Raw genomic sequence first — 14,468 nt, 5'->3', positions numbered from 1 at the left:
TTGGATCTTATCTGATGGAAAACCTGCATCTTCGCGTCTGGAAAAGTATCCATAGCAAAACATGCAGCATTCCCAGGGAATCGACATTGCTCCAAAATGAAGTACACCTGCATTAAAACCTTGTTCCGCAGTGCTTCTCCTGAAGTCTATCTGAAGAGAAGGAAAGTGGGGAGGCAGTAGAGGCACCTCATGGCCATAGGAGGCTCCCACTGCTCAAGTGCAGCTTCTGGGCATGAGAGACGGACTGGCCCCAAGTCATGCAGTTGGCTTTTATGGCTAAGGCAGGCCTAGAACTCACCACCTCCCGGTTTCTAGCTAAACCAAATTAGCCCTTTAAATAGAATAAAAAAAATAAAATAAAACAGACCTATCCTGGGAAATTCCAGCAATGGATGGCTCTTGTTATAGGCATTGGATGAGGAGAGCTGTGCTAACCTATGGTGGCAAAAAAAATCAGGTCTGCAAATGGACTAATCAGTTTTTTATTAAAAAGCACACATTTTTAGTCAGAAAGGTGCTAAAAGGCTCTTCCTTATATGGAGCAGGCAGCCATGAGCTGAGTAAAAAAATGTTTATTTATGGCCCCTCATTCAGATGAGGCTGCATCTAACCACTCAGACAGGTTGGTGGGAAATTCGGAAGCTGAATTATTTGCTGTAGAATGGAATACATTTTGAATGTTGCGATCCCATTGAAAACGGAGATATTGTTTTCCTGCACTTGATATAATTCTCAAGATGCTTTGAGATGATTGTCGCTGTCCACAAGCCAGACCAAGAATCTTGTCATCTTCTTCAGATGGGAGCACCAGAACCACTGAGTCCTACACCTAATGAAAAGCTACATTTGTAGAGGCTACTCTGGCTGTCGGATTTCAAGGTCGAGACAATGCACCACATGGAAAACACATTCATTGAAAGACTGGAGATTTTTTTCCCATGTTGGAAGCAGCAAAGGATTTGCCAGTGACAACACTGTTGCCGAGGGATGCCCAGTTAGGGGTCTCTTTTGTGTCCCCATGAAGTTGCCCATTGAAGTGGTGCCCAAGGGCCACCCACATTCGAACTACTGGGTCAGCAGGAGCTCTGGAGCATGTGATGGGAGCTCACCCCACCCAGCAGCAACAGGTCTCAAGCGCGAACCTGCTGATTGTCAGTGCAGCGTTCTAACCTCCGTGCCCTCTGACTGGAGTTGATACAATGGGAAAAGAGACATTTGACTGTCCATCCACCAGTAAAGATACAGAAGCAGGGATATCAAGTGATAGCCATCCAGGGTCTGCTGGAGATAATAAAACAGCACAGCTGCCTGTTCTCTCAGCTACAGAGATGGGCCAATAATGGAGAAGGCTCTTTAACCCCAGGATATTGCTGAAGGGCCAAAGGCATGAAGGAGACGCAGTTCTGATCTGCCCTGGGGCTGAAATTACACACCAACAGCCGGTACTACTCTCTTCCTGGAGGAAATGAAGGTACCTCACTAGACCTGCAGCCAGTCAAGTACAGGCTGTCCTACAAAGGAGAGGGCAGGTCCTGTTCTGTGACTGGGCTCAGAGGGGAGGCTGAGGTTAATGGCAGCTGCGGTGCCTGGGCTGAGCCTGGGTTGCCTCAGAGACAGACGTAGCTGGATCCAGAGGACCTGCTTCGGCTTGACTGAGGACCCAGAGGAAGCTGGCAGATGAAGCACAATGGCAGCAGGACAATGGCAGCAGGACAATGGCTGAGCCCTGCCATCCCCTTCCAGCTGAGAAACAGATACAGGAGTACCAGGCCAATCAGTGACAAAAGCTGAGGTTGCCCTCAGCAAGCAAGCGCACAACCTCCATATACGCCCCCCCACCCCTGCTCTTCCACCCCCTCCCCTTCCTTCTCCTAACAAGCGCAGCACCTCCCCACAAGCAGCATCTCTCCCAAAGCCCCCGAGCCCCTGCACCGATTGGCTGGCTGCGAACTGTCCCGGGCACCCAAATGCCCGATGCAAACTGTACTTTGTACTTCGACGAATGGGCTGTGGTGAAGGGACTGGGATGGAGGGGCCGTGGCCCATGTGCCGGGGCAAAAGGATGGGGGAAGGCCAGCCGAGGAGAAAGCTTGGGGATAATAATGTGGAGGAGAAACCATGGAGGAGAAACAGGCACGGCCAAGGGTACGAGCCGAAAAGTCCCATTCCGTCTGGGGGAGGCCCTGGGAAGCCTGGTGCTGGCCGCGTGCCAGTGCCTCTCACTCAGGGACTGAAAATCTTGCTTGGATTTCAGCAAGGATTTTCAGCACCTGAGCAGAGCCCCCTCCCCACCTCCCCCAGGCACTTGTGCTCTTTACCAGAGACACAATCCATTTAATCCATGCATCACTTAATGATTGCAACATGAGCCGAGGTGGCGCAGTGGTTAGGGTGCAGTACTGCAGCTACTTCAGCAGATCAGCGGATCAAATCTCACCGGCTCAAGGTTGACTCAGCCTTCCATCCTTCCGAGGGGGGTAAAATGAGGACTCAGATTGTTGGGGGCAATATGCTATTTAGTATACTGTCTTTGGTGTAAGCCGCCCAGAGTCCTCGGAGAGTGGGCGGCATAGAAATATGAATAATAAAATAAATAAATAAAATAAACAAGTGCCAGAACTGCAGTTGTTGAGCAAAGCAGTCACGTGATGTTTTGCTTAACAACCGTTTCGCTCAATGATTGAGATTCCAGGTCCAATTGTGGCCATTACTGTGTTTCCCTGAAAATAAGACCCTGTCTTACATTTTTTTGAACCCTGAAATAAGTGCTTGGCCTTAATGCCATGCTCTCAAAAGCCTGCTTTTGGGGCTTATTATCAGGGAATGTCTTATTTTTAGGGGAAACAGGGTAAGTATGAACTGCCTGTACAACTCTCTAAGAACCCACACAGTATGTGGGCTGCACCGGAGACTCAAGAAGCCGAAGTCAGCGAAGGCAGAAGCAGTTCAATATGCTTCCTATAGAATATCTCGTTCCAATGTGCATCCAGCTGAAGAACTGCCTGGCTAGAGATAATGCAGATTTTAATTCCATGCTGGGAGAGTAGCAAGAAAGATCTCCTGCTACTTTTTATGGCCCACAGAACAAATCAATATATGAATCCACATCTACTGAATTTACATTTTTATCCTGCATTTCTACATGAAAGGCTTGAACTTATTCAGGAGATGTTTTTGTGGCTTTTTAAAAGAGACTTTCAACATTATTTATTTAAAGACTATCCTGAGCGAACCCAGCCTTTTCTTTTATAGGAAGACTGAGGCTGTTCCAAAGCTTTCTGTGCAAAGCAACTCCTCCGAAGTGAAGCCAGCTTGGGACAAGTCCTATTTCCCGTGGGCTCCACTGGGGTGGCCCGGCAGGCCTCCCGAGCTTTGCCTCACCTGTGTTGGAGCGCTGCAGGAGAGACGGCTTGGCTGTTCCCGTGGACAAGCTCGAGGAGGGGACCGAGAGGGACTTGTACAGGGCTGTCTCACGATGCTCCTTGAAACGCTCGGCTGCCATCAGGGCATTGGACAGTTCCTGCAGGGGCATGTTGTTGATATCTGAAGAGAAGGGGCTCAGCGGATTTTCCAGGCTCATCAGCCAGCTGGTGTTACCTGAGGAAAGAGAAGAACGTAGCCAGGGAGAGCCCCATCACGCTGGGCAGCCTCGTCTGGGAAGAGAAGGACAAAACTCCCTTCTAAGGTTTTTCCCCAGAAGCTTCTTTTGGTACAATTGAACAATTCTGACCTATCTGTCCCAGGAATATCCGGATATCCCAACTTGGCCAGTGGCTAGACTGGCTAAAATCCAACTCCCCAAAGAATCTGAATTCTCCAGCCCTAATCAAGTCTGACTGAAGGTTGCCCTTCTAGGAACCAGGGCTTCTTTCCCAGCCCAGCTCCAGACTGGATCCCTTTGAAAGTGCCCTCAGGATCACCTTCTGTTCTTCACAACCCTCTGGAACACAAATATCAGTAGAGCCCCCTGATGGAGAGCAGACTCCCCCCCTCTGCCAGCTGTCCCCATTCCCTCGGCAGGCATATGAAGGCACGCTCCCGGTGCTAAATGTCTCTGGAGATTCTCCGTCCTCCAGGTCATGGCTGTCTCAAAGGGGCTTTTTCAAGAGGCAACTGGACTTTCTGGTTTTTCTTTGAAGACGTTTCGCTTTCATCCAAGAAGCCTCTTCAGCTCTGACTGGATGGTGGGGAATGGAAGGGTTTATACCAGGGGTGAAATTCACTTACCTTCCCTACCAGTTTGCAAATGTGCGTGTGCTGTCATCTGCACATGTGCAAAGCCTTCTTTGCATCCATAAAAGCAACGTCATGATGTCTGTGCGGGCAGGCAGAGCCTCCCACAGCCGCTGCTACCGGTTTGCCCAAGCCGGATAGAACCGGATGAATTTCACCCCTGATTTATATTCATTGCATACAGCTGGTCATTTGCATTCTTTTGAATGCAAGGAATATAAATACTTCCATTCCCCACCATCCAGTCAGAACTGAAGAAGCTTCTTGGAGAGAAGTGAAACATCTTCAAGCAAAAACAAGAGAAGTCCAGTTGCCTCTTGAAAAAAAGCACCTCTGGGATTCCTGGTGCTAGTTACCTTAGTGCACCTACCTGTTGGCCTCCGCACTGATATTTCTGCCCAGCCTTGAGTCAGGAGGGGGACATAAGCAGCCAGGTTAGCCTTCTCGGTTTGGGGAGCAGGAACAGGAGAGCTTGGAGGCGGCTGAGGCCCCGTGCTGGCTGAGAAGTGAGAGGCAGAGCTGTCCAGAGCACCAACCCGCAAAGCATGGCCTCCTGCACAAGAGGGGAGAGTCACGGAGCTGCATTTGATTTCAGGCTAAATCAAAACACAGGAGGAGCAACACAGAAGGGACAAGTCCAGCCTAGGCAACTAAAGGAGAAACAGCCTGCCCCTTCCCCAAGATGTGGAGTTGAAAATACATGCACAATTGTACACCTGCCTTTCTCTGCCAGTTTAGCAGGTGGACGTATTTCATTCGGTCTACCCCTCTTTCATAGCAAGCCATGCACTCACCCACCCACCCACCATGCCAGGCACAGGCATCCTCTTTCCCTCCTCCTGGGCATTCCAAGAAGCTCAGAGGGGCCTGGCTTCCGGGCTGGACAACGCTCACCAACCAGTCCACTCCACTCCGTTCTTCTCCCTCCAGACGCAAGTCTCGGGGCAGAAGGGAAGAGGAAAGCGGGGTGCGCAACCAGGTTCAAGAAAGGCCGGGCTCCTGCTCCTTGCATCCCCTCCGGGGCCCCATCCAGGCCACCTGGCAGAAGCCTTTCAATGAAAGCGCAGAGGTCTCACGGTGCCCTGGTTAAGGCAGACTTGGCAACAGGCTCTGAAGTTGGATTCATGCAATTCAGTTTAACCAGGTGAAAAAGGGCTGGGGAATCTGCGGCTTAGCATACCCTATGAACACAGTTACTGATTTAGCATGCTAATTTTCTTGGGAACAACAGGCAAGAGAGATATCACAATGTAGCTTTTGATAACGAGATTTAACATGTTGTGAGATCCAGCTGATAAACGCATTCCTCCTATTTAGGCAGGGATTGGCAACTTGGTTCCTTTCGAACATTCTGGATTACAATTCCCATCAGTCAAAATCATTAGCTATCTTGACTGGGCTTTAATGGGAGTTGTAATCTAAAGTCTTAGTGGCCGCCATCAAACTTTCGCTTTTAGTTTCCAAGCAAGAGGCCAAGTCATTCCATGCCCTGTGGAGGCCGGCAGCATTCAGGCACTGGGAAACTTCTTTTGGCCCTCTTGCTCGGACAAATCGAGCTCTCCTGCCAGAAGTGACCCTTCCCGGAATCACCAAATGCCCAGCCACAAGAATCAGAAACCAAAGCCTGACAACGCAGACCGTATTACTGCTAATAGGATAATCAGGAGATCGGGATTCAACCCCAACATTTTCACTGCAGGACATCCTTCGATGGACAAAGACTCCCAGCTCAGCAGAGCCTACAAACAACAAGCTGATTCTTTGACATGATTAACAACCGCAATTCCAAGTATATTTTCCTGTCCCTAAATTTATTTGTGCATTTTAGAGACTCTGGGAGGCTCCTTACCTGACATGGACCTGACTCGGTTGCGGGTTCGAACCACCTGCGGGCCAGCCTGAGATTCAAGTTTTGCCGGGGCTTCCTTTGACTGTCTCACTTGCAAGCTGTGATCTGAACTGGGAATCAGAAATGATCTAACTGTCAATTCATTAGGAAATAGGAGACTCTTTTGGCCTGAACTTAAACCTGGCAGCATTTGTAGGAAGGAGTTGGAGCTCAGGATTTACAAACAGGCTTCAACTCAATCCTGGCAAAAAAAAAAAAACCAATTTTGGCCCCCAGGCTCGACCTGGTGTGCAACTTGGGGTCCTCCTAGGAGCTGGTGGTAGTCATGGCTAGGGTGCCTGCTTTGCACAGGTTCACCTGGTGCACCAATTTTCCTTCTTCCTGGACTGGGAGGCCTCGGTCACTTCTTGTTTGGATTGCTGCAAGGCATTCTACATGGGGCTGCCCTTGAAGACCACCCACAAACTACAAGTGTCCTGGAATCTGGGGGTGCAGGCAGTGATGGGAGCCCCTGCATTTGCCCATGTAACACCTTTATTGCCAGACTGCTTCTCCCTAAGCATCTGCCCATCTTACCAGATCAGATCAGGTGGGCACACTCCCTAGTCCTTCCCAGTTCATGCCTTGGAAAGTCAGTCTAGCGATCAACTAGCAACTGCCACTCAAACATGAAATGCAGGGGAAGATGGACTTAGGGGCTATGCCAAGAATATGCTCCCAATGTCCACACCTGATAGAATATTTGTTGGGCAGTGGCATCAATGACAACCACATTTGTTTGCTTGTGATGTAACACAATGTTTTAAGCAGATAGATATTATAATTAAAATTGGCAAATTTGTTTACAGCACCATTTTCTGTTGTGCTACTGTGAAGAAGCCCATAATGATGGCAGAACATCCTGGAGAACTAACTGCCAAGACTGATGACTTTTAATCCTGCAGAACCAGATCATTCTTCCAAGCTCCATCCCTGCCTTGAGATTTAGGCTACTTTTGCAAATCAGTCTTTCTCAATCTTGGCAAGTTTATATGTGCTGGCTGGAGAATTCTGGGAGCTGAAGTCCACGCATCATATTGATCTGGACAAAAACGCCACCTTCCCTTCGAGTTATAACATTGTCGTTAATTTTCTGTCCCTCTTACTTTAAAAAGGACCTGAAAAGCGAGCAAGCTGTAGGAAGCTTACCTGGATTCTGCACCATTATGGAGCTCTCCATGGTCAAGGCCCAGGAGGGACCTGGTTCCTGTCCCAACGCTTGTAGTGATTGTAACAAGCTTGTTACCCACTAGCCATGTCTTGGTTCTCCCTCCAGCCAAGAGGAACTCACCCACTGGAGACCTAAAAACCCCCAGAAAACAAAGATAAAGATGCTATTGAAGTCTCTCCAAATAGGGAGATTTCAACATTCATTGAAACTTTCCCAAAGAAAGCTTCTAAATCCCACTCCCACCTCCAGAAGGAAAATATACAGTAAAAGAATGAAAGAGCCATGATTCCCAACTGATTTTCCATCCTCCCTGAGCAAACTATCTCTTCAAGCACCATTGATTTGAGGTGCTGACAATCAGACAGAAGTGTTGCCTCCGGGCAGAGACTAGAGGTTGCACCAACCCTGGAGCTTAATGCTTCAGGTGTTGGGTCTCCCTCCTGGGAAGAACCCCGTGCAAACACCAGAGGAGAACAGCTACTCCAACCTTTTGGGCACAGCTGTGAAGTTGGAAAAGACATATCGGGCCATCATGTCGAGGCAGGTCTCTGTGAGCTCCAAGTGGAGGGTCTTCAGGTTGTCGTCTGCCTGAGCCATGGAGTTCTCATCGGCAGAGCCCAGGCTGGAACTGGTGATGGAGGTTTGTATCCGGCTAGAAAAGGGGGGCAGGGAGAAGATTATAATTTTGAAGAACAAATCTCCCAAGGGAAGAGGCCCCCAAATTCTGTTAAGCATGCAGCAGGCTGAGTTGTGGGCGAATATATCCGATTCTGGGAGGTTTTAACTGACAGGCCTCACGCTGGCTTGGGGAGCCCTGAAGTCCAGGGCCAGGAAGCAGATGCAGGGAGAAGAGCAAATGGGTGGCTATTTCATCTATTCCCAAAAGCAGAGAAGGGCTTGGCCAGATGGCATCAGATAGTAACCGGCCAGAATTGACTGGGGGTCATTTTCAGGACTCTCGTTTGTCTATGATTGAACAGCAAGGGGTTCAGAGGGCTGAATCAGGATTAAACTAGATAATTATGTACAAAAAATGAATTTACCTTGTAAAAGAAAAACTAAAGGAATCAAACTGAAATACCTCAAAAAATGCAAACAGAAAGACTCCCACTGATTCAAAGGTGGGAGCCGGAAATCAGTAAAATTTATTTCTCTCCCCATTCCAGACAACCCAGGAGGCTGCAAATTGCTTTCTCTCCCCAGTTCTAACCCCATAACAAGAGCCCTGCAAGGCCCCCAGGTGGCTTCCCTGGCTGAGATGCTCAACTCCACAGAGTCTGATATTTGGGGAAAACCTTATGTTTAATATCAGTATTAAGTATTTAAGTATTTAATATTAATTAAAACACATTAGCTTAATGGTCAGCGGTGTGTAGCTAGACTTAAGAACACAATTGAGCCCCAAATCTGATTGCTAAGTGAGACAGCTGTTAAGTGGGTTTTGCCTCATTTTACCACCTTTCTTGCCAGAGTTATTAAGTGAATCACTGGGGATTTTAAGTGAGCAACAGGGTGGTTAAGTGAATCTGGCTTCCCCATTCACTTTCCTTGCCAGAAAGTCACAAAAGGGGATCACATGACCTGGGACACTGCAACCATCTTAATCCCGTTATGTTTAAATCGAAACAAATGTCCCAATCCTGGCCACTTCTTGGCCAAGGCAGGGCCCCTTCCACTCATTCTGGGAATGGAGCCACAACCTGCCGGTGAAAGCCTGAGTGTCAGACCGGCTCGAAATGAAATGTGCACCCAGCACAGGGTCTGCCCCAAATGAAAAAAATGGTGGCTGCCACAGGGCATCAAAAGCAGGCAGAGCTGCAATCGCATAATTTTGGCTGCCGTCTTATTTTACCCTGCAGAAACCCTCACCTCAGCAGACCATAATTCTGTGTGTCCCGTCCACCCCCCCCCCCAAGCAGAATTATTTCACAAACAAGTTTTGAAGGTGCAGGACTTTGTTCAAGGCACATCAGCTTTCATATCTGAGTCCCTTTGCCTGATTTTGTGTTGGCTCTTATGGCTGTTCTTTGGTTGCTCTTTAAGCTACATCTGACGGTTGTTGTCTGCAGCAAAACCTCTCCACTCACGCCTTCTCCTCCAGTTCTCAAGTCTTTTTTTCCCAGTTAACTGGAAGAAAGTATGTGAGTTTCCACACAAGGACATCTCTGTGATGGGCTCCTCTGCAATTACTCTGTTGCTAACTAGGATTGGCAGCTAGGATTCCTCTTTGCTGCAGCTAGCCCTTCCCTACCCAGGTTCCCAATACATCTGTTGAAGGAACCCCTCCCCCCGCCAAACATAACTGAGGAGCCAGCACAGATAAAGTTTTGATGCCTAAGACGAGACCAGAGGCTCGCAAATCCCCCCTTTCTTTCTCTTCCTCACAACTGGTTAGTGATACAATAAAGCAGCCTCAATTATGGTTATCTTCCAAACTAGTGTCAAACATTGACTGAAGGGAATCAGGATTAGCTCTGACAAGGCGGGGTAACCCAAATGAACATGATGCTTCATAAGGGTGAAGGTCAGAGTGAGGCTCAGCCTTCAGGTAGCAGGGAATAAGTGGATTTTTCTTGCAGCGAATGTTACATTTGCCTTGGATATGAAAGAGATGCATTCTGGATGCCTTCCTTGTTTTAAACTGCTTAAACTAAACACAGAGCTATAGAAGATTATAGATGGCAAACCTTGACAGTTCATTCTCAAAAGATCTCAGGTTCCACGTCCCCATTTCCACTCCATCCCGTAGTATCTGCACAGGTTTTGAACCATGATATTACGAAGCACAGAGCCAGCACACAGGATATGCTTTCATTCCGGCCATGGAATAACCACCATTTGAAAGGTTTAAGCCAGAAGCAACTGCAACCTGTCATACCCTAAGAAATGGTGGGGGAGGGGGGGATCTGGGCAAAGCACCAGCATGGTCCCTTCAAACCAAACCAAACCAAGCCAAACCAAACTTAGACCGTTATCCTGAAACATGCACCAACATGCTTGCAAAGCTAGTGGGAGGGTGGGCATCAGGAAGCCAAGCAGGAGTCCCAACATGCACCGTCCCAGCCCCCTCAGCACAGACCCCCTTGCTCTTCACCCTCCTCCTCCTCCTCCCCTGTCCCAGCATCTCTACCTGTGGGCTGCATGGTCAGACACACTGATGCTGCGGGAGCGGAAGGCATCAACGGCCGAGGGATCCTTCAGGGCTCTCACGGGAGGAGACTGGTTCAAGTTTGGCCTGGCATTTTTGCCTACTTTAAAGCTACTAAGGGCAAAGCGGCATCAGAACCAGAGAGGCGGGATTGCACAGCAAGGAAATCATTGGAAGGATGGGATGTGAAAGGCCACAAAAGCCCCAGAAGACGGTGGAGAAAAGAAAGGAAAAGAAGACAAAACAGAAGACAAAAGGCCAAAAAAAGGAGGGAAGGGAATTAAAAAACAAGAAAAACTTAACAGCATGAACATTTTAAACACAACAAGCCCGTTTTGCTCCAGACTGCTCGGTGTTACCCCAACCCAAAATAAAACAGAACACAAAACCAATCACACAACCAGATGAAATTAGCGCAACTTAACACAAAGGCAGATTGAAAGTGGCAGCTGGAATGTTAAGGTGCGTTGTACAAGGGAGCCCCTTACGCAGCTGAGTGGGCAGAGACAGGACCAGAGACCTCCAAGTGCCCTTCACAACACTGCCCCAAGTGACCCATCAAGTCACAAGGCTCATCAGGAAGCATCCACTCAATGGAGAAACCACTCCAGCACTGAAGCAGGACAACCCCAAGACTGAGGGTAAGAATTACTGCATTTTTCCTACTGCCAAAAAAAATTATTTCATTTCAAACAAGCAAGTTTTTTTGAGTGGGAATCCCTCCAGTCTGGACTCCAGTAAGAACATCACCTGAGAAAGACATCAGGAGCCGGGAGAATGCATTTCTTACCAGGCAGACAAACACATTATTGTCTCTCCTACCTGAGCTGCTTCTATGAAGGCATACCAAGTCTGACTACAATTTATTCATAGTTTGGGGATTTCTGGCGAGTGTTCTGTTTAAAAGCGAGTCATGAGAACCATTAATTTCTAATCAAGAAGTTCTCTCCTTTGGAGAGGAACAGATTCCAAGAGTTTTTGGAAGAAGATTGATTCGAGACACTTCAATTATTGTGATTTAACCTGACTCACAAAGACTATACTGCGGTCTCTGTTTGGCAACCCGTCTGATGGCTGTTAGAACTGGGAGAAGAACTAAGATGCCTCTAGAGCACCTCAGCCACCTCAAGACGTGAACAGGCAACCCAAGAGGGTGAATCCGAGTTCTTCACCAAGAAGGGAGGCAAAGGCTCTGCATTCGTTCCATACATCCCTTCTCCAGGTGCGTTGCAGCCACCATCCAGCCAGAGCGAGTGGGCAAAGGCTGAGAGAAGCCCTTCTTGTAGAAACCGCCTTTAACTGCTGCCAAAGCGAGAGAAGAGCCTTTCCTGCTCTTAGGACCAACTTACTTCTTGGGTCTCTCATTCAGACTGGTACTCCGAGCTCGGAAACTGTCTTTCTCTGGGGTGTCATCGAAGGAGAGGAGGATGTTCGACCGCAAGCCCTGTCCAAAAGAGGAGGAGGGGGGGAGTGTGCCAGAGAGGATCCAAGAGGTTCTCTACCCCAGATGGGTCTCAGCACAACACCCCCAGCTGAACACCCCCACTCCCACTCAAAGGGCACTTGGTGTTAGCCCTACAATGTAGACCAGATGAGGCCATGTGGCAAGGGCTATTTTTATTGTAACAGCCAGAAGAACCAAATCTTGCAAATTGGACTGTGCTTCCCCCACCCTCCCTTCCCCTTCAGGTGAATGAGGGAGAGGCTCCCTTGGCCCACAGCCGCTTTTCCTCCTGACCTTCAAGGCCAGTCCCTCTGTCCTCTATCCCTGGCTGGGGAATAGCTGGATCAAGCCGCAAAGTCAACTCAAGCAAAATCTTCCCAGCCTCACTAATTGTGAGGTAAGTCACAATGAGAAGAAAGATCACTGAAGTGTGTTGCGGGCTGCGAGAATCACTTTGGGAGCTGGAAGCCACATTTCTGAAAGCTGCCAGGGTTAAGAAACGGCTGCAGCAGCCGGACTTTTCCTTGGTCTTTCTTAATTATGGAAGACACTCACCTTAGTGATATAGGGAACAAAGTCTTTCCGAAAGGGGAGACGGCATTTGATAAACCACATGGCTATGACATGATGCGCCAGGCATACAATATACTGGTTAAACCTACAAACAGTTAAGAAAGGATGTTTAGTAGCCCTGATGGCCTGGGTCAATCAATTTATAAATCAATAAATATGCAGTCCATCAAATTAACAACAACAGCATGGGGCAAAGCAGCCAGGTCAACCTGTGTGATCTGTTCTACCAATGGAAGTGCTACAGAGAAGTCTATACTGTGAAGGTCATGCCGATAGGTAGGAGGTTTGCCTGAGAAGTAAATTCACCATAGCTGATACATTCATCAACCAGCCTCTTCACCATAGGAGCCATGGTGGCACAGTGGTTAGAATGCATACTGCAGACTACTTCTGCTGACTGCCAGCTGACTGCAATTTGGCAGTTCGAATCTCACCAGGCTCAAGGCTGACTCAGCCTTCCATCCTTCTGAGGTGGGTAAAATGAGGACCCAGATTGTTGTGGGCAAGAGGCTGACTCTGTAAACTGTTTAGAGAGGGCTGTAAAGCACTTTGAAGTGGTATATAAGTCTAAGTGCTATTGCTATTGCTATCCCCTTCTGCCTCTCTCATCTTTCAGTCTCCTAAGAGAAGGGGAAGGAGAACAAAGCAGCTGCACGCTTGGGACAATGGGACTGGGCCATCTAAGCCATTCTCTTCTGGAGTGGAAAGCCATTCTCAAAACAACTGTTTACAGAAAACCAAGGATCCCTTGGTTACGAATTAATATGAAGCAGCCAGCTTACTTGGAGGGGTTTGTATAGGGCAGAGAGATGGCAAATACACTGGCATACTGCTCCGCTGCAAAATTCCTGTAGAGATGAGGCAGGCGGGCCAGGGCTGGAAGGGAGAAGAAAATAAGATCAGGTGAGAGGCCTCACCCTGCTCCATGCACATAAAGGAAATTCACATTGCCTGATTTTGCAAAATTCACACAGATGAAGGTTTTTGAATGAACTGCAATGGGCTGGGATTCTGTATCACCCTAAATCATAAAACAGCAGTCTACCAACACAAGGCTAGGCCCCATAGGATAGCCTGCCCACCAAGCTTGGATTGGTCTCGTGCAGGGACAGGTCATCTGTCCCAGGTAGCCTTCTTGGCCAGGGAAGGGAAGTGGCATGCTAATGCCTGTTTCAGTGGTCTCTCACTCAAGTCCCAGCTATATCTGAATATGGGGGTGGGGTGGGGTGGGGTCTGAGCTAGAGTTCTATCACTTGCTGGGACTGAAAATATAACCCCAGATGCAAAGAGCAACTCAACGATCTCCAGAAACTAAAATGGTTTGAGCTTTCCCGCACCTGTTTTCCTCTAATTCCCCCTGCCTTCTCACTGTCAAAGCACCAAAAATTTGCACAAGAAAGGGCAACTATTTCGGAGACAGGGCAACTATTCAAGTATCCCACTGTCAAAGATCTTATGGAGTTTCTAAGAGTTTCCAAAAAAGCAGAGATGCTTTTTGCTACCCCTCCCGAAGAGACAGGCCGATGCAGACTCTGGGGCCACCCACAACTTACTTGAAAGGAATTCCAAGAGAGGGATGGCCATGTTGGCTGTGGCTGAAATATGCGTCAACTTAACTATCAGGACTGGCAAAGCTTTGATGATAATATCCGGCATCTCAACGCTGCAGATCGACAATGCCACCACACACTGGCTGGCGCAGCGGAAGATCAGCCCATGCTCCAGGCAGTAAACCATCTCTCGCTGGATGGAGAGAACATGGTTATACAGGAGAAGATACAATGTGGGCTCTAAGACATTCTGTATGTATTGAGTATAGATTGTTAGAATGACGGAGTTGACTGTGATGGGTTTTAGCATCCAAAAGAGGATTTTTAAAAAGCCAAATTCAAGGTTCCTCAGATTAAATATTCTCTCAGGCATCTCTCTATGCTAAACCTTTGGAGGACAAAATCACTCAACTTGGATGCCGCTTGGGCAAATCCATTTGAAGTGACAAGCTCTTGTCTTG

The 14,468-nt window shown here is 48.3% G+C and overlaps 1 protein-coding gene across 6 annotated transcripts in view; it reads right to left on the bottom strand.

The window, feature by feature from the left end:
- Positions 1–14,468, bottom strand: part of TSC2 (TSC complex subunit 2) — a 52,937-nt gene that overhangs the window by 14,060 nt on the left and 24,409 nt on the right. For 2 of the 6 annotated variants that reach the window (XM_034420655.3, XM_087878808.1), the window contains exons 22-31: positions 14,011–14,200; positions 13,240–13,333; positions 12,440–12,542; positions 11,790–11,884; positions 10,423–10,554; positions 7,780–7,944; positions 7,271–7,423; positions 6,083–6,192; positions 4,604–4,786; positions 3,382–3,597 (exon numbers count right to left, since the gene is read on the bottom strand). In XM_034420655.3, the coding sequence (XP_034276546.2) occupies positions 3,382–3,597; positions 4,604–4,786; positions 6,083–6,192; positions 7,271–7,423; positions 7,780–7,944; positions 10,423–10,554; positions 11,790–11,884; positions 12,440–12,542; positions 13,240–13,333; positions 14,011–14,200 (1,441 nt within the window). The remainder of the gene's footprint in view (positions 1–3,381; positions 3,598–4,603; positions 4,787–6,082; positions 6,193–7,270; positions 7,424–7,779; positions 7,945–10,422; positions 10,555–11,789; positions 11,885–12,439; positions 12,543–13,239; positions 13,334–14,010; positions 14,201–14,468) is intronic. The other 4 variants (XM_034420656.3, XM_087878809.1, XM_034420657.3 and 1 more) reach the window with 2 other exon arrangements.

The sequence above is a fragment of the Pantherophis guttatus genome, chromosome 14 (genome assembly GCF_059756535.1).
Source record: "Pantherophis guttatus breed Tessera chromosome 14, ASM5975653v1, whole genome shotgun sequence".
Classification (NCBI taxonomy): domain Eukaryota; kingdom Metazoa; phylum Chordata; class Lepidosauria; order Squamata; family Colubridae; genus Pantherophis; species Pantherophis guttatus.
This window is presented reverse-complemented; position numbering and strand designations above follow the sequence as displayed.